General features: G+C 49.8%; 1 protein-coding gene across 1 annotated transcript in view; it reads right to left on the bottom strand.

The window, feature by feature from the left end:
• LOC129713936 (caspase recruitment domain-containing protein 11-like) overlaps positions 1-22,230 on the bottom strand; it is a 36,470-nt gene continuing 14,240 nt past the window's right edge. The window contains exons 9-23 of the mRNA XM_055663346.1: positions 21,354-21,470; positions 19,826-19,865; positions 18,115-18,146; positions 16,381-16,499; positions 15,379-15,431; positions 14,096-14,189; positions 12,828-12,999; positions 10,849-10,963; positions 7,459-7,699; positions 5,972-6,044; positions 5,373-5,496; positions 4,146-4,301; positions 2,318-2,433; positions 1,525-1,640; positions 1-466 (exon numbers count right to left, since the gene is read on the bottom strand). Coding sequence (XP_055519321.1) covers positions 265-466; positions 1,525-1,640; positions 2,318-2,433; positions 4,146-4,301; positions 5,373-5,496; positions 5,972-6,044; positions 7,459-7,699; positions 10,849-10,963; positions 12,828-12,999; positions 14,096-14,189; positions 15,379-15,431; positions 16,381-16,499; positions 18,115-18,146; positions 19,826-19,865; positions 21,354-21,470 — 1,770 coding nt within the window. The 3' untranslated portion in view covers positions 1-264. The remainder of the gene's footprint in view (positions 467-1,524; positions 1,641-2,317; positions 2,434-4,145; positions 4,302-5,372; positions 5,497-5,971; positions 6,045-7,458; positions 7,700-10,848; positions 10,964-12,827; positions 13,000-14,095; positions 14,190-15,378; positions 15,432-16,380; positions 16,500-18,114; positions 18,147-19,825; positions 19,866-21,353; positions 21,471-22,230) is intronic.

Raw genomic sequence — 22,230 nt, 5'->3', positions numbered from 1 at the left:
GATCTGAATGAAGCTGGTTCCTTGGACATCTGAGAGGAGATCTGGGGCTGGGTCTATGGACATCTGAGAAGACATCCAAGGCTGGATTCCTGAACATTGAGGAGATCAAATCTGTGTCCTTGGACATCTTAGAGATCTGAAGCTGGTTCCTTGGCCCTGAGAGGAGACCCCAGGCTGAGGTGGATCTTCCAGTCTGTCTCTGCCAGGAGCATGGACCTTATCCATGGAACGTTCAACCGACCAGCACCAAGGATCCAGGAACGTCTAGTTCTGCTCGACCCAGACGACCTTCTGCTGCTCCTGGACGATGCTGTCCCTCACGGCCTTGGCCAGCTCGTCCACAGTGGCCCAGGCGCCGGGCTCCACCGCGGCTGAGAGGCACGGCACCGACTCCAGGTGCTTCTGCTCGATGCGGTGGAGCTTCAGGAACTCCGCGTCGCTGCCGCACGACTTTGGCGCCAACTTCCTGCGGGGAGAGGCGACGGGAACACTGAGCGTCCACTCCCACTCTGCCGATAGTGTACCTCAATGCCGACAGTCATATCCCCTCCACAACAGTCTAACCCCTCAAAATAGTCTAGTCATCTCCACCAACAGTCATCCCAATGCCTAGTGTACCACTCTACCAATAGTCTACCCCTCCCCCCTCTGTCTATAACCATATAATATAACCATATAACAATTACAGCACGGAAACAGGCCATCTCGGCCCTACAAGTCCATGCCGAACAAATTTTTTTTCCCCTTAGTCCCACCTGCCTGCACTCATACCATAACCCTCCATTCCCTTCTCATCCATATGCCTATCCAATTTATTTTTAAATGATACCAATGAACCTGCCTCCACCACTTCCACTGGGAGCTCATTCCACACCGCTACCACTCTCTGAGTAAAGAAGTTCCCCCCTCATATTACCCCTAAACTTCTGCCCCTTAATTCTGAAGTCATGTCTACCCCCTCCCCCTCTCCCCCCCTCCCCCCTCTGTCTACCCCTTCCCCTCTGTCCCCCCTCTGTCTACCCCCCTCCCCCCTCTGTCTACCCCCCCCCCTCTGTCTACCCCCCTCCCCCCTCTGTCTACCCCCCTCCCCCCTCTGTCTACCCCCTTCCCCCTCTGTCTCTGTCTACCCCCCCCCCCCTCTGTCCCCCTCTCTGTCTACCCCCCTCCATCCACTGTCTCCCCTCCACCCACATATGTGGAGAAGGCAGGAACGGGGTACTGATTGGGGATGATTAGCCGTGATCACATTGAATGGCGGTGCTGGCTCGAAGGGCCGAATGGCCTACTCCTGCACCTATTGTCTATTGTCTAATCCATTCAAAGTAGTCTAATCATCTCCACCCACTGTCTACACCCTCCACCCAGTCTACCCCCCCAAAAACACATTAGGCCACCACCAACAATTCAATCGTCTGGCCCTCTGCCTAGTCTACCCCCTCTGTCTACAGCCTACCCAGTAATGCCAACCATCCCCCCCCCCCCTCTCCACCCACAAACAATATCATCACCGGCCGGGAGGATTACCTCAGTTTCTTCATGTTTTTGGGAGTCACCTTGATATGGATGATGATGCTGTAGATCTCCTCGGTGATCAAGTCCTTGACAGAGTGCACTCCTAAAGGCAGCAAGCCGTGCTTGTTCTGAAAAGGGGGGGGAGAAGGTTGGCCATTGTCATCCAGAGGCCACGCAGGCAAGCCGGGTTGCGGAGAGAGGATGGGAGGTTTAGCAGCACGAGGGTCGTGTATCTAGGGGAGCTTCCTCCATCATCCCCCATGTCAGTGTCATAAGGAATAGGCCTCTAGGCCCATCAAGTCTACTCCACCATGACTGATCTATCTCTCCCTCCGAACCCCATTCTCCTGCCTTCTCCCCATAACCTCTGACACCGGTACTAATCAAGTATCTGTTAATCTCCGCCTTAAACATCTCCATTGACTTGGCCTCCATAGCCGTCAGTGGCAATGAATTCCACAGATTCATCACCCTCTGACTAATAAAGGGGCTGTCCCACTTTCACGACCTAATTCACCACCGTTTTTTACTCGTAGACATTTTTCATCAGGCTAGAAAAAACGCCCCGACCCACTTGATGCCACGAGTACCTACGACTAGCATCACGGCCTACCTACGGCCTATCTACGACCTCGCTATGACCTCGTGACGACCATGCTGCGAGCTTGAGTCAAGGGCAAACTCGGCAGAGGTCGTGAAAGTGGGACAGGCCCATAATGAAATTTCTCCGCATCTCCTTCCTAAAAATACATCCTTCAAGTCTACAATAAACTAAAATAAACTCAACTCAACTCCGACTCGGTACCTTAGCGATGACATCTCGGATCGCTTCGAGGGTGATGCATTCATACTTGTCCTGGTTCAGGACCTTTTGCAGAGGAAACCGAGTCTGGTTCTTCAGCTGTTCCTCAGTGAGAACCTCTGGAAGGGAAAGAGAGGGACAAACATTCTCGTTACTTCGGCAGCAGTGGGGAGATAAATGCAGAGACCGTTTCAGGTCAAATCCCTTCTTCAGACTCCATATAGACTATTGTACTCTTATTAATTAAACTATCGCAGAGAGTTATGGACCAATGGGATTGGTGTAGGTACGCATCATGGCTAGCATTGATGAAGTAGACCGAAGGGCCTGTTTCTGTGCTGCGCGATTCTCTCAATCGCTGAGTCCATTCCAGAGGACAGAGAGGATGCAATGGGCCAAATGGCCACCTGATTTAGTTTAGTTTAGAGATACTGCGCAGTCACAGGCCCTTCGGCCCACCAAGTCCGCGCCGACCACTGATCCCCGCACACCAACACACACACACTATCAACACACACACACACACACACTATCCCACACACACACACACACACACACACACACACACAATCCCACACACACACACACACACTATCACACACACACACACACACACTATCCCACACACACACACACACACTATCCCACACACACACACACCCACACACGCACGCACACACACCCCCACACACACACACACACTATCCCCCACACACACACACACACACACACACACACACACACTATCCCCCACACACACACACACGGGACAATTTACATTTATACCAAGCCGATTAACTTGCAAACCTTTGGAGTGCGGGAGGAAACCGGAACACCCGGAGAAAACCCACGCTGGTCACGGAGAGAACGTACAAACTCCGTGGTCAGGATCGAACCCGGGTCCCTGGCGCTGTGAGGCAGTGAAGGGCCTGTCCCACTTTCACAAGTTATTCACAAATTCTCCCGAGTTTTCCCCTTGATTCAAACTCGCAGAATGTTCGTAACGAGTCCGTAACGAGTCCGTGGATATATCGTAGCGGCTCGTCGTGCCGGCCGTAGGTGCTAGGGGCATCAGGTAAGTCGGGGCGTTTTTTCCAGCCCGATAAAAAATGACCACGAGTAAAAAAATGGTCGGGTTGAAAGAAATTGCAACTTTTTACTCGTAAGGAGGGCATCGAAATAGCCGTGGGAATTCATAGACATACTCATCGGAGTTCGTGAACATAATCGTGGAAGGTCGTAGGAGTTCGTACATTACCACAATCTTGTGAGTTGTGAGTCTGTGGAATTCTCTGCCTCAGAGGGCGGTGGAGGCAGGTTCTCCAGATGCTTTCAAGAGAGAGATAGATAGGGCTCTTAAAGATAGCGGTGTCAGGGGATATGGGGAGAAGGCAGGAACGGGGTACTGATTGGGGATGATCAGCCATGATCACATTGAATGGCGGTGCAGGCTCGAAGGGCCGAATGGCCTACTCCTGCACCTATTGTCTATTGTCTATTGACTTTTTTATTTGGTCCTTTTTTGTCTGTTTGTCTTTCTTAGGTCCTTTTTGTCTAGAATGACTGTTTTCACTTCAATTTTTAGGCCTATTTTAGATATGGTAATTTTAATTTTTTTAAAGCTATATGTATTTATTCTGTTATTATTAACCGCACTGATGGGAACTGATTGAGAAACCATTTTTTCATTTCATCTGTGTATGCAAGTATGTAAGTTAAAATGACATTAAATTAAACACTGAATACTGAATACTAAACTCGGCAGAGATTTTGAAACGCTACCTCATCGCCACCATGCCGATGTGAATATTCGGGGCACGGGAGCTCCTACCTGCTTGCACCATTTGGAAGTCTGCAGCAGTTGGTGACTGTAGGATGCGGTGCATCAGAGGCTTGGCTAACACTGTTGGCATTATGACCACTGGTCGCTTCTGATGGACACTGACCGGGTGAACAAGGCTGTAAGGTACGACTCTTTCATTCCGATCTGCAATTCAAGCCGACGTCACAGTTTTAACACAATCGCTCATTCCTAAAAGACCCTTTCTTTATTTCTCACCCACTCCTACTCTCCAGAGATGCTGCCCATCTTGTTGAGTTACTCCAGCATTTTCGTTAAAATTAAATCCTCTAACTTCAAGTAACACTTGCTTTCCCTCTCTCTCCGTCCCTCCCCCACCCTCTAGTTTCACTGTCGAATTAATCCATGATTCATTTTACTGATTACACGCCCTCCTTGTCACCCTCCCCTCAGCCAGCAATGATCCATTCCACATTTCCCTTGCTCACCGTCCCCTTTGATCTGTGTTTTCACACCTTACCCTTCCATATCTCTCTGTAAGAAGGATCCGCTGTTATTGTGTTGCCTTAAAATATTTGGACCATTTATACGGGGCAAGATGTGACTTATTTATAGTGTAGGGAAGAAACTGCGTACAGTTTTGGTCTCCAAATCTGAGGAAGGACATTATTGCCATAGAGGGAGTGCAGAGACGGTTCACCAGACTGATTCCTGGGATGTCAGGACTGTCTTATGAAGAAAGACTGGATAGACTTGGTTTATACTCTCTAGAATTTAGAAGATTGAGAGGGGATCTTATAGAAACTTACAAAATTCTTAAGGGGTTGGACAGGCTAGATGCAGGAAGATTGTTCCCGATGTTAGGGAAGTCCAGGACAAGGGGTCACAGCTTAAGGATAAAGGGGAAATCCTTTATAACCGAGATGAGAAGAACTTTTTTCACACAGAGAGTGGTGAATCTCTGGAACTCTCTGCCACAGAGGGTAGTTGAGGCCAGTTCATTGGCTATATTTAAGAGGGAGTTAGATGTGGCCCTTGTGGCTAAGGGGATCAGGGGGTATGGAGAGAAGGCAGGTACAGGATACTGAGTTGGATGATCAGCCATGATCATATTGAATGGCGGTGCAGGCTCGAAGGGCCGAATGGCCTGCTCCTGCACCTATTTTCTATGTTTCTAACTGCAGATGCTGGTTTACACCATAGACACAGATGGCTGGATTCCAACTCAGGGCCTTAGGACGAGTGGCATTGACTCACCTTCATGGCAGAAGCTGAGGGAGGGGTTGACGTTGGTGGCGTTGACATTAGAAGGCAGACCCGCCACCACTATCCTCATCTGGTCACCGCCCAACGACTTCAACTCATCGTAGTTCTTCATAGCCTTCAGGAAACAAAATGCTGACGTAACCCAGCGGGTGAAGGACGAGGACGGACACGTGGAAACGAGGACGCCGCTGCCGGGAGAAGGAGGAAAGGAGGGTTCGGGCGTGGGGGGGACCAGCGTGAGAGGGGGAAGAACAACGGGGATCCTTGTGTGCGCCGGGATACTTTGTATCTTTGTCCACGCCCTTTAGGTAGTGACTATTTGCAAACCTTGGGTACACAAGCAAAGAATTTCACTGTGACTTGTCACGGGACAATACGTGTTCAATTCAATTCAATTCATCTCTGGACAGAAGTATCGGGTGACGTTTTAGGTCAAGTAAGAGCCTTCAGATGGTCTGTCCCACTGAGTTACACCAACGCTGAGTTACACTGAGCAGGGGAGAGGGACACAAAACATCACCCGTTCCTTCCCTCCGCCTGACCCGCTGAGTTACTCCAACGCTTAGCGTCAATACCTGTCGGCAAGTTACCTTTTTTGCTCTCTCGTTCTTCTGGAAGTTTCCGATGAGGGAGTGGATTTTAACCATGAGTAGCTGGTGAGCTCTAAAACGGAGAGGGAGAGAGAGAGTGTGAGATTTCAAATCAATTCCCTTCACGGTTGGGATTCTCAGCAGATCCAAGACGACTTTTATCCAGCAAGCGAGGTGGCTGGGATACAGAGCAGATACTGCTTGCAACATCCCATCTCTTCCCACCCACCCAATCCTGCATCTATTCGCACTCTCATAGACACGTGAAGCGTCCCTTGAAATAAGGGGCGGCACGGTGGCACAGCGGTAGAGTTGCTGCCTCACAGCGCCAGAGACCCAGGTTCGATCCCGACTACGGGTGCTGTCTGAACGGAGATTCTATGTTCTCCCTGTGACCGCGTGGGTTTTCTCCGGGTGCTCCGGTTTCCTCCCATACTTCAAAGACGTGCAGGTTTGTAGGTTTAATTGGCTTCAGTAAAAATTGTAAATTGTCCCCGGTGTGTGTGTGTAGGCCAGTTTCCGCGCTGTATCACTGAAGTCTAAAGGCACCGCGACACACACTGGGAACTGTGAATCCCATCCTTGTGTGAGAACACTGTTTAAATCCACAACTAGCACATTCTGAAGCGCCTGAAGATAGACACAAAACACTGGAGTAACTCAGCAGGTCAGGCAGCATCTCCGGATAGAAGGAATAGGTGACGTTTCGGGTCTTCTGGCCCTTCTTCAGACCGACCCGAAACGTCACCCATTCCTTCTCTCCAGAGATGCTGCCCGTCCCGCTGAGTTACACCAGCATTTGTGTCCATCTTCGGGGCCTGTTTCCTGTCCCCGGAAGACTCTACTCTTGAGTATAGAAGTTGGGATGTAATGTTAAATTGTACAAGGCATTGGTGAGACCAAATCTGGAGTATGGTGTACAATTTTGGTCGCCCAATTATAGGAAGGATGTCAACAAAATAGAGAGAGTACAGAGGAGATTTACTAGAATGTTGCCTGGGTTTCAACAACTAAGTTACAGAGATAGGTTGAATAAGTTAGGTCTTTATTCTCTGGAGCGCAGAAGGTTAAGGAGGGACTTGATTAGAGGTCTTTAAAATGATGAATAAAAAGAGGGATAGACAGAGTTGATGTGGACAAGCTTTTCCCTTTGAGAATAGGGAAGATTCAAACAAGAGGACATGACTTCAGAATTAAGGGACAGAAGTTTAGGGGTAACATGAGGGGGAACTTCTTTACTCAGAGAGTGGTAGCGGTGTGGAATGAGCTTCCAGTGGAAGTGGTGGAGGCAGGTTCATTGGTATAATTTAAAAATAAATCGGATAGGCATATGGATGAGAAGGGAATGGAGGGTTATGGTATGAGTGCAGGCAGGTGGGACTAAGGGAAAAAAAATTTGTTCGGCACGGACTTGTAGGGCCGAGATGGCCTGTTTCCGTGCTGTAATTGTTATATGGTTATATGGTTACTTGCCCACAGCAGGGTACCTGTAGGCGTTGGGGATGGTTCCTTGCTCCTGGTCGCTCATGGTGACGGGGTCAACGCGGGCACAGAGCCAGTCGCTGCCCGGCGGGCAGGCCATGTTCAAGACGTGCAAGATCTCATCGCACTTCACCTGCAAGGAGCAGCTGTCCACCTGCCCCAGGATGTTCAGGTTCACTCGGATGTAGAAGGAGCTTCCATTCAGCTGCCCGTCCACCTGGAAAACCCTGGAGAACGGCCTGCAGGCTAGAGGGTCACAAATCACAAGATCATGAGCGCGGGCAGGTGGGACTAGTGTAGCTGGGGTATGTTGGCCAGTGTGGGCAAGTTGGGCCGAAGGGCCTGTTCACACCGTATCACTCTATGACTATGATTTTTTTTTCTTTCTTTTTTTAAAATATTTATTTTATTAGAAGCAATTGTATTGTATTGTATTGTATTCAAATTTATTGTCATTGTCTCAATTTGAGACAACGAAATGAATTTCCCTTACAGGATGTATCATAAAAAAAAATCACCAAAAAATAAATCAATAATAAATAAATAATAAAACATATTAAAAATAAAATTGAAATTGAATTAAAAAAAAGCACAAACACAGAAAGTCCACGACACAAACATAACATAAATGGCACCAAGGTGAGGATGGCACTTGTACAAGGAGGAAGTAATCGACATAACAATTATACAATTTTCGTACAGCTTCAGTTTTAACATTTTATAAACTAGTAAGTAAATCGGAAAAAAAAGAAAAAAGGAAAGAAGGGAAAGGGAGAAACATAGAAACATAGAAACATAGACAATAGGCGCAGGAGTAGGCCATTCGGCCCTTCGAGCCTGCACCGCCATTCAATGTGATCACGGCTGATCATCCAACTCAAGAAGAAAGGAAAAACATAGAAACATAGAAACATAGAAATTAGGTGCAGGAGTAGGCCATTCGGCCCTTCGAGCCTGCACCGCCATTCAATATGATCATGGCTGATCATCCAACTCAGTATCCCGTACCTGCCTTCTCTCCATACCCTCTGATCCCCTTGGCCACAAGGGCCACATCTAACTCCCTTTAAATATAGCCAATGAACTGGCCTCAACTACCCTCTGTGGCAGAGAGTTCCAGAGATTCACCACTCTCTGTGTGAAAAAAGTTTTCTCCTCATCTCGGTTCTAAAGGATTTCCCCCTATCCTTAAGCTGTGACCCCTTGTCCTGGACTTCCCCAACATCGGGAACAATCTTCCTGCATCTAGCCTGTCCAACCCCTTAAGAATTTTGTAAGTTTCTATAAGATCCCCTCTCAATCTCCTAAATTCTAGAGAGTATAAACCAAGTCTATCCAGTCTTTCTTCATAAGACAGTCCTGACATCCCAGGAATCAGTCTGGTGAACCTTCTCTGCACTCCCTCTACGGCAACAATGTCCTTCCTCAGACCTGGAGACCAAAACTGCACGCAATACTCCAGGTGTGGTCTCACCAAGACCCTGTACAACTGCAGTAGAACCTCCCTGCTCCTATACTCAAATCCTCTTGCTATGAAAGCCAACATACCATTTGCTTTCTTTACTGCCTGCTGCACCTGCATGCCTACCTTCAATGACTGGTGTACCATGACACCCAGGTCTCGCTGTATCTCTCCCTTTCCCAATCGGCCACCATTTAGATAAAAAGAAAGGAAAGAATTTCAAAAAATATATTAAAAAGAAAAACCCCTGAACTAACGAAGAAGTGAACTAAAAAAAGAAGCAGAGATATATCCCGCTACCCTTCCCTATGCCCACTCACCCGACCCTAGCGTCAGTTGTGAATTTGTGTTCAACCATTAAGTTGTTGAAGAAATTCAATGAAAGGAGACCATGTTTTGGAAAATTGAAATGATTTGTCGGATTTACAAAACAAGCCTTCTTTTTTCTAAATGTAGTGTCTCGGTCATTTCTGTGATCCACTTCTTCACTGTGGAAGGCTCTGTGATTCTAATGGGCCTGTCCTGTCCCACTTAGGCGATTTTTTAGGCGACTGCCGGCAAATACCACATCGAAAGTCAGCACCAGCAACAACTTGCGTCACCTGGTGGCAACCGACAACATCCTGGCGACTGCCTACATTAACCTGGTGACCACCTACGACAGCACCTACGTCAAATCCAAGGTTGCCACTGCCGTCGAGATTTTTTTTCAACATGTTGAAAATTTTCAGCGACCAGAAAGACTCTTAGGGCGACTGAGGAGACTACTCACGGCCATACAGGCGACACCCCGGCAACCATGTGGAACATAGTCTCCTGTACCCATTAGGATCCCTCAGTGAGTGTCAGAGAATAAGGTCAGAAGGAATAGCAGTAGAATTAGGCCATTCGGCCCATCAAGTCTACTCCGCCATTCCATCATGGCTGATTCATCTCTCCCTCCTGAAGGGCATAGCCCACTTTCACGACCTAATTCACGGCCTCTGCTGAGTTTGCCCTTGACTCATACTCGCAGCGCATGGTCGTCACGAGGTCGTACGTAGGTCTAGCAGGTCGTGATGCTAGTCGTAGCATCAAGTAGGTTGGGGCGTTTTTTTCAACGCAATCCCCGCACACACACACACACTAACACTAACACCAAGACTAAAACACACACACACACACACACACACACACACACACACACACACACACACACACACACACACACACACACACACACACACACACACACACACACACACACACACACACACACACACACACAACACACACCCAAGAAAGGCTCCCAACACAAAATGTCGCCTGCCCATGCTCTCCACAGATGCTGCCTGACCTGCTGAGTTCCTCCAGCACTTTCTGCTTTGCTCCAGGATAACCAAGATCATAAGATCATAATTGATAGGAGCAGAATTAGGCCATTCGGCCCATCAAGTCTACTCCACCATTCAATCAGGGCTGATCTATCTCTCCCTCCTAACCCCATTCTCCTGTCTTCTCCCCATAACTCCCCATAACAAGTGCAGTTTAGTTTAGAGATACAACGTGGAACAGCCATCACCCGTACATTTGTTCTATCCTACACACACACGAAGGACAATTTACACCAAGCCAATTAACCTACAAACCTGTACGCCTTTGGAGTGTGGGAAGAAACAGGAGATTCCGGAGAAAACCCAGGCAGGTCACGGGGAGAACGAACAAACTCCGTACAGACAGCACCCGTAGCCAGGATCGAACCTGGGTCTCTGGCGCTGTGAGGCAGCAGCTCTAACCCGCTGCGCCACTGTTCCCGCCACCGTTGAAGGAGGCATTTGTGGTCTCAAGGCACCGTTGCCAAAGAGGGCGATCAGATCAGGGATGGCCAAGATGGCTCCCCGGTGAAAACTATCCTTAGTTTAGATCACATTCACACCGGATTTTGCTCACCTACCCTTGATCGGCGAGAACGGAAGAGATTCTGGAAACGTACGGCAGGGCAGGGTCCTGAATGCGTCCGTCCCAGCGCAGTTCTGCGGAGCGATCCTCTGCACGCTACCCTCTCCCTGCTGAGGATGCATTTAAACACATGGAGTTGAGTCCGAACATCCACCCTCCCTGCAGTCACCAACACCAATCTACCCCGACCCAACATGCCGGCACGGTGGTGCAGCGGGTAGAGCTGCTGCCTCACAGCGCCAGGGACCCGGGTTCGATCCCGGCCACGGGTGCTGTCTGTACGTTCTGAAGAAGGGTCTCAACCCACAATGTCTCCTATCCATGTTCTCCAGAGCTGCTGCCTGACCCGCTGAGTTACTCCAGCACTCTGTGCATTTAATCAGATATAATGTACATTTTGATCCCGTAACCCAGTGTTTGTACATTCTCCCCGTGACCTGCGTGGGTTTTTCTCCGGGTGCTCCGGTTTGCTCCCGCACTCCAAAGACGTCTGTGGAATTCTCTGCCTCAGGCGGTGGAGGCAGTTTCCAGGACAAGGGGTCACAGCTTAAGGATAAGGGGGAAATCCTTTAAAACCGAGATGAGGAGAACTTTTTTCACACAGAGAGTGGTGAATCTCTGGAACTCTCTGCCACAGAGGGTAGTTGAGGCCACAGTTCATTGGCTATATTTAAGAGGGAGTTAGATGTGGCCCTTGTGGCTAAGGGGATCAGAGGGTATGGAGAGAAGGCAGGTACGGGATACTGAGTTGGATGATCAGCCATGATCATATTGAATGGCGGTGCAGGCTCGAAGGGCCGAATGGCCTACTCCTGCACCTAATTTCTATGTTTCTATGTTTCTCTGGATGCTTTCAAGAGAGAGCTAGATAGGGCTCTTAAAAATAGCGGAGTCAGGAGATATGGGGGAGAAGGCAGGAACGGGTACTGATTGCGGATGATCAGCCATGATCACAATGAATGGCGGTGCTGGCTTGAAGGGCCGAACAGCCTACTCCTGCACCTATTGTCTGTTGATGTGCAGGTTTGTAGGTTAACTGGGTTGGTATAAATGTGAAATTGTCCCCAGTGTGTGTGTAGGATAGTGTTAGTGTGCGGGGATCGCTGGTCGGCACGGACTGGGTGGGCCGAAGGGCCTGTTTCCACGCTGTATCTCTAAAGTAATCACCATGTACAAATGCCCCACCACCCTTCATACTGATATAGGATTGAGCAGCAAGAGAAGTCAATTGGCCCCTCAATCCTGGAATACCAATGGTTTAGGGCCTGTTAGAAGTATATCAAATGATGACAGGCATAGACGTGATAGACATTCAGAGCATTTTTTCCAGGTAAGAAACCTCAAACTAGAGGGCACACTCAGTTTAGTTTAGTTTAGAGACACAGCGCGGCAAAAGGCCCTTCGGCCCACCGAGTCCCTGCCAACCAACGATCCCCGCACACTTGCACTATCCTGCACATACACACTGGGGACAATTTACGATTTGACCTAGCCGATTAGCCTAGAAACCCGCACGTCTTTGGAGTGTGGGAGGAAACCGGAGCACCCGGAGGAAACCCATACAGGTCACGGGGAGAAGGCACAAAGTCCGTACAGACAGCACCCGAGGTCAGGATCGAACTGGGGTCTCTGGCGCTGTGAGGCAGCAACTCTACCGCTGCGCCACCGTGCCACTACATTTATTGTGCAAGGCCAATAACTAGTTGATAGCTGGTGGAGAGTAGATTACAAACGTGTGGACAGACGGAGAGACCACGTGTGTAAGAAGGAACTGCAGATGCTGGTTTGAACTGAAGATAGACACTAAATGCTGGAGTAACTCAGCGGGACAGACAGCATCTGTGGAGAGAAGGAATGAGTGACGTTTCGGGTCAGTCTGAAGAAGGGTCTCAAATCCGAGACTACACCTATTCATTCCTTCTCTCCAATGAAGCTGCCTGCCCCGCTGAGTTACTCCAGCGTTTAGTGCCTGACGTCGGAGAGACTGTGTGTCGGGCTCACCTCCTCCTGTGGCCACGACCTTTGGTGCTCACAGTTCACCAAGATGGCCGCCCCGTTGCCCCTGGCGACGGTGGGATCACGGCCCTGCTGGACTTTGGTGCAGATGCTGGTCAGGTCCGGCATTGACAACGATGCGGACAGTGGCCTACAACAAAAACAAATGCAGGTTTAACCAGCACCCGGCAGCACGGTGGCGCGGAGATGGAGTTGCTGCCTTACAGCGCCAGAGACCCGGGTTCGATCCTGGCAGAGGGTGCTTGTCGGTATGTGACAATAGGATGATTGGCTTCTGTAAACTGTAAATTGTCCCTAGTGTGTGGGGTCGTGTTAATGTGCGGGGATTGCTGGTTGGTGTGGACTTGGTGGGCTGAAGGGCCTGTTCCCATGCTGTATCTCCAAACTAAAGTAGCATCAGGCCATCCATCGATGGAGGGTGAGGGTGGGAGGGGTGCATTTGGTACTTGGTGTGGGGCAGCGATAGATGCAGAGATAGATTCTAGACCTGCCCGTGTGTTGTGGGAGTTATGGGGAGATGGGAGGAGAATGGGGTTAGGAGGGAGAGATAGATTAGCCATTATTGAATGGCGGAGTAGACTTGAAGGGCCGAATGGCCTAAGTCTGCCCCTATCACTTACAAACTTAGCAACTGCAGATGCTGGTTAATGCACAAAAAGACACAAAGTGCTGGAGTAACAGTGGGTCAGGCAGCGTCTCTGTAGAACATAGATAGGTCTGAAGTCAGAAGGAAGACCAGACAACATAACTCAGCGGGTCAGGCAACATCTCCAGAACATGCATAGCCGATGTTTTGGGTTGGGACCCTTATTTAGACTGACTCCAAAGTCTGAAGAAGGGTCTCAACCCACAATGTCTCCTATCCATGTTCTCCAAGAGAGAGCTAGATAGGGCTCTTAAAAATAGCGGAGTCAGGGGATATGGGGAGAAGGTAGGAACGGGGTACTGATTGGGGAGGATCAGCCATGATCACATTCAATGGCGGTGCTGGCTCGATGGGCCGAATGGCCTACTCCTGCACCTATTGTCTATTGCGCATTCTCCAGAGATTCTGCCTGACCCGCTGAGTTACTCCAGCACTCTGTGCATTCAATCAGATGTAATGTACATTTTGATGGGGGGTAGAAACTTCAAGTCAAACAGCATCTCTGGGGAACTTGGAATCAGGAGTCGTGGAATCTGCGGGAGGACCAGAGGTAGGAATGATGATTGGTCCAGTGCCTCACCTCTTGTTGCCGTCGGGGTCGATGGTGGCCTTGCCCGTGTCCTCAGTGCCTGGGCAGGGGATGTCTTTGTTGTGTGGAAGTTTCTGCATTTCATCTGCAAAGCCAACGTGACACATTTACACCGTGCCCATCGATGCAGTCAAAGCAATGAGTCTCAGACTTCTCCAATGACCAAGCAGGCCATTCTGCCCATCAAACGGGTCAGCCACCCCCCCCTTGGACTAGGTACGTTAAATACCCAGACTTTTTTACCCAGATGGAATGGAAGCCCCAGTGGCCTAATGGATAAGGCACGGGCCTCCTACGCCAGGGGTTGTAGGTTCGAGTCCCATCTGAGGTAAAAGTCGTTTCGGGGGCGGCAGCGGTGTCACAGCGGAGTCGGCACGCACACCCCCATCCACATTAACGGGACGGAGGTGGAACGTGTTTCTAGCTTCAGGTTCCTGGGAGTCAACATCTCCGATGACCTCTCTTGGACGCACAATACCTCTACTCTGATCAAGAAGGCTCATCAGCGTCTCTTCTTCCTGAGGAGACTGAAGAAGGTCCATCTGTCTCCTCAGATTCTGGTGAACTTCTACCGCTGCACCATCGAGAGCATCCTTACCAACTGCATCACAGTATGGTATGGCAATTGCTCTGTCTCCGACCGGAAGGCATTGCAGAGGGTGGTGAAAATTGCCCAACGCATCACCGGTTCCACGCTCCCCTCCATTGAGTCTGTCCAAAGCAAGCGCTGTCTGCGGAGGGCGCTCAGCATCGCCAAGGACTGCTCTCACCCCAACCATGGACTGTTTACCCTCCTACCATCCGGGAGGCGCTACAGGTCTCTCCATTGCCGAACCAGCAGGTCGAGGATCACTCTACTCAACAACGTACCTCGGTGACTGCCAATCACCCCCCCCCCCCCCCCCCCCCCCCCCCCGGGACACTTATTATTTATTTTTTTTATTCAAATCGTTTGCTATGTCGCTCTTCAAGGGAGATGCTAAATGCATTTCGTTGTCTCTGTACTGTACACTGACAATGACACTTAAAATTGGATCTGAATTTGAATCTGAATCTGAGAGTTGCTGCCCGCGCAGGAGACCCGGGTTTGATCCCGAAATGAAATGGGTGTGTGTTAGCTGTGAAATGAACCACAGGGTGGCGCAGTGGTAGAGTTTCTGCCTCACAGCACCAGAGACCCGGGTTCGATCCCAACTACGGGTGCTTTCCATACGGAGTTGTGTGTGACCCCATCACCTCACATCCCCCACCCCCCCCCTCGAGTAGGCAGGTACCTGGACAGCTGTTCCCAAATTCCATTGAGTTCCTGAGAGGCCCAAATAGATATCTATACAAGGGAAGAAAAGCACATTTGATGACTTTTTCTAATTTAAAGTAACTCCAGCATTCCATCCCTCCCCCCCCCCCCCCCCCCCCCCCCCCCCCCCCGCCCCCCTCCCCCCCCCCCCCCCCCCACCTCCTCATCCCCCACCCAGGGGTGTCAAGTGTAAACGAGAAGCTGGTGTGACTTGGGTGTAGAAGAAAAACCCCTGCACCCCCTCTCCCTCTCCACCCCCCCCCCCTCCCCACCCAAGTTGCACCAGCTTCTCGTTCTCACCCAGCAAACCACCTAACGATGGCCTGCTTCCTTTATCATTGATACTTTTTTGCGTATCTTTCATTCATTTGTTCTTTGTCTCTCTGCATCATCATCGCCTCTATCTCTCGTTTCCCTTTCCCGCGGCTTTCAATTTGAGGAAGGCTCTCGACCCGAAACGTCGCCCATTCCTTCTCTCCAGAGGTCCCACCGATGAGTTACTCCACCATATTGATCGGTGATCGGCGCGGACTCGGTTGGCCGAAGGATCTTGTTTCCACGCTGTAAACTAAATCTAAACTAAATCAAAGTCAAGTCAGACCCGTGTCCGATGGGATTGAGCCTTGATGGTATGTTTACCAAACGCCTGCCTAGTTATAGAGTGACACAGTGTGGAAACAGGCCCTTCGGCCCAACTTGCCCACACCGGCCAACATGTCCCTGCTACACTAGTCCCACCTGCCTGCACTTGATCCATATCCCTCCAAACCTGTCCTATCCATATACCTGTCTAACTGTTTCTTAAACATTGGGATAGTCCCAGCCTCAACTACCTCCTCAGGCAGCTCCTTCCATACACCCACCACCCTCTGTGTGAAAAAGTTGCCCCTCAGATTCCTATTAAATCTTTTCCCCTTCACCTTGAACCTAAGTCCTCTGCTCATCGTTCCCCTACTCTAGGCAAGAGATAGTTTATCACCTGCTGACCAGTTCCACGTCCTGCAGTCTCCGCAGCAGGGAGCCCTTGCCCGGCGGAAAGGGAGTCATTGAGAACCTGTTGATGCCTTGCTCATCATCCATGTTGAGCCAGGAGTCCTCCTGAAACACAGAGAGGGGAGGGAGGGGGAGGGAGAGGGGACAGGGAGAGGGAGAGGGAGAAAGAGAGAGAATGATGGTGTAAGTTCATCCATCATGTCCAGTGTAACAGGGCTACGTATTCTGAGGTTAGAGAGGGAAAGGGAGGTTCCTCTTCATCCCAGGGGCTTGCAGTGCGTGCGGGGTTAATAACACAGCACAAAGAGGTTGGGGAGATTGATGGTTTAGTTTAGAGATACAGCAGAGAAACTGGCGACCACCCCCTGCAGCAACGAGCCCCAGCTCTCTGCCACCAACTACAATCAGTCAGAGACCCTGGTTCGATCCCGACTACGGGTGCTGTCTGTACGGAGTTTGTACGTTCTCCCCATGACTGCTTGGTTTTTTTCCCCTGTGATCTTCGGTTTCCTCCCACACTCCAAAGACGTACAGGTTTGTAGGTTAATTGGCTTTGGTATAAATGTAAATTGTCCCTAGTGAGTGTAGAATAGTGTTAAGGGCCTGTTCGAGCTAATTCAAGAGCTCTCCCGAGTAAAAAAAAAAAAAATCAAACTCATGGCAAGCACGTAGAACGTACGTAGCAGGTACGTCGGAGCTCGGGACGTCTCTTAGTGGCTCATAATGCTAACGGCAGGTACTCGGAAAACGCGGTAAGCTCGTGAAGATTTTTCAACATGTTGAAAAATGTCCACGAGAGCCCCGAGTACCTACGAGCGGCTATTACCGTAATTCCCCGAGTTCAAATCAGGGGAAACTCGGGGGAACTCTTGAATTAGCTCGTGCAGTGGGACAGGCCTTTAAGTGTGCTGGTCGGCGTGGACTAGGTGGCCAAAGGGCCTGTATTGCTAAACTAAACTAAACTTGTGTCAGGGGCTATGGGGAGAAGGCAGGAGAATGGGGTTGAGAGGGAGAGATAGATCAGCCGTGAGTGAATGGTGCAGTAGAGCTGTTGGGCTTGTTGATGAGGTGGTCGCAGACCAATCAGCGATCCCATGAGTGGACCTTGGGATATGCCGGGGGGTTTTATTGGAAGAAAGTCAAGATGCTGAGAGAATGGAGCAGCTGGGCTTGTACACTCTGGAGTTTAGAAGGATGAGAGAGGATCTCATTGAAACATGTAAGATTGTTAAGGGTTTGACATGCTAGAGGTAGGAAACATGTTCCCGATGTTGGGGGAGTCCAGAACCAGGGGCCACACACAGTTTAAGAATAAGGATTAAGCCATTTAGAACGGAGACGAGGAAACACTTTTTCTCACAGAGAGTGGTGAGTCTGTGGAATTCTCTGCCTCAGAGGGCAGTGGAGGCAGGTTCTCTGGATGATTTCAAGAGAGAGCTAGAAATAGCGGAGTCAGGGGATATGGGGAGAAGGCAGGAACGGGGTACTGATTGGGGATGATCAGCCATGATCACATTGAATGGCGGTGCTGGCTTGAAGGGCCGAATGGCCTACTCCTGCACCTATTGTCTATTGTCTATAAAACTAAAATGATTACAGGTGTAGCCAGTGTATTTCTGCTGGCAGAGAGGGTGAGACTCCAGTAGCACCCAGGACATTTCGTTGTCTCTGTACAGTACACTGACAATGACAATTAAAATTGAATCTGAATTTGACATACCATGGTCGATGATTCTTCTCCAGGGTCGCTCTCTGTAAACAAGCAGGACAGAGATTCCAGTTAGCAGTGAAGATATGATCACGACTTCACAAATCATAGGAGTAGGATTAGGCCATTCGGCCCATCGAGTCTACTCCGCCATTCAATCATGGCTGATCTCTGCCTCCTCATCCCATTCTCCTGCCTTCTCCCCATAACCCCTGACACCCGTTCTCATCAGGAATCTGTCTATCTCTGCCTCAAATATATCCACTGACTTGGCTTCCACAGCCCTCTGTGGCAACGAGTTCCACAGATTAACTACCCTCTGACTAAAGAAGTTCCTCCTCACCTCCTTTCTAAAAGAGCGCCCTTTAATTCTGAGGCCGTGAGCTCTGGTCCTAGACTCTCTCACCAGTGGAATCATCCTCCCCACATCCACTCTATCTACGCCTTTCATTATTCTGTAAGTTTCAATGAGGTTCCCCCTCGATCTAAATTCCAGGCCTAGTGCTGTCAAACGCTCATCGAATGCTAACCCCACTCATTCCTGGGATCATTCTTGCGAACCCTGGCCCAATGGGTCAGGTGTGAGTCTGAGGAGGTCTGTCTCCTCAGATCCTGGTGAACTTCTACCGCTGCACCATCGAGAGCATCCTTACCAACTGCATCACAGTATGGTATGGCAACTGCTCTGTCTCCGACCGGAAGGCATTGCAGAGGGTGGTGAAAATTGCCCAACGCATCACCGGTTCCTCGCTCCCCTCCATTGAGTCTGTCCAAAGCAAGCGCTGTCTGCGGAGAGCGCTCAGCATCGCCAAGGACTGATCTCACCCCAACCATGGACTGTTTACCCTCCTACCATCCGGGAGGCGCTACAGGTCTCTCCGTTGCCGAACCAGCAGGTCGAGGAACAGCTTCTTCCTGGCGGCTGTCACTCTACTCAACAATGTACCTCGGTGACTGCCAATCACCACCCCCCCCCCGGACACTTATTATTATTTATTCAAATCATTTGCTATGTCGCTCTTCCAGGGAGATGCTAAATGCATTTCGTTGTCTCTGTACTGTACACTGACAATGACAATTAAAATTGAATCTGAATCTGAATCTGAATCTGAGTTAAGAGCCTGTTCCAATCACGCGACCTTTACAGGCGACTGCCGGCACCCGTGATAAGTCGCCGAAATTCTCAACACGTTGAAAATTCAGCAGTGACCAGAAAGACGCTACGACTCTTTGGAGACCTCTCAAGGCCACACAGGCGATCCCTGGCAACATGTCGCGGGTGACATCTCACGACAGCCTGTGTGGTTGAGCGTGATAAGTGACAATACACAATAGGTGCAGGGAGTAGGCCATTTGGCCCTTCGAGCCAGCACCGCCATTCAATGTGATCATGGCTGATCATCCACAATCAGTTACCCCTCAGTTTCCGATTACATTCCCCCCCCCCCCCCTCGCGCCTTAAACCGATGTTGTCTGGTTCTCGACACCCCTTCTCTGGGGGGAAAAAGCCCAGAGCGTGCATTTACCACAACAGACAAGAGATTTTACATTTGCCGTTTGTACTGACAAATGGAACAATGAAATTCTAATCAGCAGGACGGTGAACATAATATACTAAGATAATATACAATTAAGTAATATTCAATAAATTAATAATATCTCCTCCGCAGAACATGCCGGTCTAAACACGAGTGCCAGTCCGTAGGGCCATGCAATGACTTACCCGGAAACTGGGGACTTTGGCCTAACGACGATTCCAATCTCTGGAAGGAAAGGAAGGTTTAGGATTCGGCAGTTGGATGGGCAAAGTTCCGGTGATCCTCAACAATCCAGGTGTGTGTGATCTGGCTCTTGGCTCCATGCACCTCGACAGTCCAACCCCACCATTTGAGGACAAACCTTTTTCACCCAGAGAGTTGTGAATCTGTGGAATTCTCTGCCACAGAAGGCAGTGGAGGCCAATTCACTGGATGCTTCCAAAAGGGGGTACTGATTGGGGATGATCAGCCATGATCGCATTGAATGGCGGTGCCGGCTCGAAGGGCCAAATGGCCTACTCCTGCACCTATTTTCCATGTTTTTATGTTAATGGTTCAATGATTCCTTAATCTCATGCATGCACAACACAATTAAATTCCTTTTCGGGTCGAGACCTTTCTTCAGACCCGAAACATCACTCATTTCTTCTCTCCAGAGATGCTGCCTGTCCCACTGAGTTACTCCAGCATTTGGTGTCTATCTTCGATTTAAACCCGCATCTGCAGTTTATTCCTACACAAAATATGGACATGGACCAGACATATAAACATGGAAAAATAGGTGCAGGAGTAGGTCATTCAGCCCTTTGAGCCATTCAATATGATCATGGCTGATCATCTAAAATCAGTACCCCGGTCCTGCTTTTCCCCCCATATCCCTTGATTCCTTTCGCCCTAAGAGATAAATCTAACCCTCCCTTGAAAACATCCAGTGTATTGGCCGCCACTGCCTTCTGTGGCAGAACATTCCACAGATTCACAACTCTCTGGGTGAAAAAGTTTTCCTTCATCTCAGTCCTAAATGGCCGACCCCTTATTCTTAAACTGTGACCCCTGGTTCTGGACTCCCCCAACATCAGGAACATTTTTCCTACATCTAGCCAACCAATCCTTTAAACATTTTATATGTTTCTATAAGATCCCCTCTCATCCTTCTACTTTCCAGTGAATATAAGCCCAGTCGATCCTTTCTTTCATCATGTGTCAGTCCGGCCAGCCCGGGAATTAACCTGGTGAACCTACGCTGTACTCTCTCAATAGCAAGAATGTCCTTCCTCGAATTAGGAGACCAAATTTGCACACACTACTCCAGGTGCGGTCTCACCAGGGCCCTGTACAACTGCAGTAGGACCTCCTTGCTCCTATACTCAAATCCACTCGCAATGAAGGCCAAATTTCTTCACTGCCTGCTGTACCTGCATGCTTACTTTCAGTGACTGATGTACAAGGACACCCTGGTCTCATTGCACCTCCCCTTTTCCCAATCTGACACCATTCAGATAATAATCTGCCTTCCTGTTCATGCCACCAACTTGACATTTATCCACATTATACTGCATCTGCCATGCATCTGCCCACTCACCCAACCTGTCCAAGTCACCCTGCAGCCTCATAACATCCTCCTCGCAGCTCACACTGCCACCCAGCTTTGTGTCATCCGCAAACTTGGAGATGTCCAACGGACCCCTCTGCCTCCTCCTTCTCGCTCCCTACCTTGACACAGTTCCGCCTGCTCAGCCCAGACGAGGGGAAGCTCCTGTCTTCTCTGTGGTCCTCACTGCTCGGGTCCTCAGGGCAGTTGATGGAGTCCAAGCTGCTGCTTATCGAACTCTGAGGAATCAGATTCAGATTCAGATTCAAACTTAATTGTCATTGTACAGTGTACAGTACAGAGACAACAAAATGCAGTTAGCATCTCCATAGAACAGCGACATAGAATATGAGCAATAAATAAATATATTTACGTGCATACAGTCATAGTAGTGCAATTTTTTTTTGGAGGAGGTGGGGGGGGGTGGTAATTGGCAGTCACCAAGGTACATTGTTGAGTAATGTAACAGGCGCAGGGAAGAAGCTGTTCCTGGACCTGCTGGTCCTGCAACGGAGAGACCTGTAGCGCCTCCCGGATGGTAGGAGGGTAAACAGTCCATGGTTGGGGTGAGAGCAGTCCTTGGCGATGCTGAGCGCCCTCCGCAGACAACGCTTGCTTTGGACAGACTCAATGGAGGGGAGCGTGGAACCGGTGATTCGTTGGGCAGTTTTCACCACCCTATGCAGTGCTTCCCGGTCGGAGACAGAGCAGTTGCCATACCATACTGTGATACAGTTGGTAAGGATGCTCTCGATGGTGCAGCGGTAGAAGTTCACCAGGATCTGAGGAGACAGATGGACCTTCTTCAGTCTCCTTGGGAAGAAGCAGAGAGTTTGGGCGTCAATCGAGTTTGAGAGGAGGGAGGGTGACAAAGGACCGTCATGATTGGGGGGGGGGGGGGGGGGGGGGGGGGGTGGGGGGGGGGGGGGGGGCTCGGAGAGGGGGGAAGAATCAAGGACCGCTGTGAGGGGGAGGGTGGGAGTTCGTGAACATAGTCAT

The sequence above is a fragment of the Leucoraja erinacea genome, chromosome 37, assembly GCF_028641065.1.
Source record: "Leucoraja erinacea ecotype New England chromosome 37, Leri_hhj_1, whole genome shotgun sequence".
Lineage (NCBI taxonomy): Eukaryota > Metazoa > Chordata > Chondrichthyes > Rajiformes > Rajidae > Leucoraja > Leucoraja erinaceus.
Note: the sequence above shows the minus strand (reverse complement) of the source record. Positions and strands in the feature narration are given on the sequence as shown.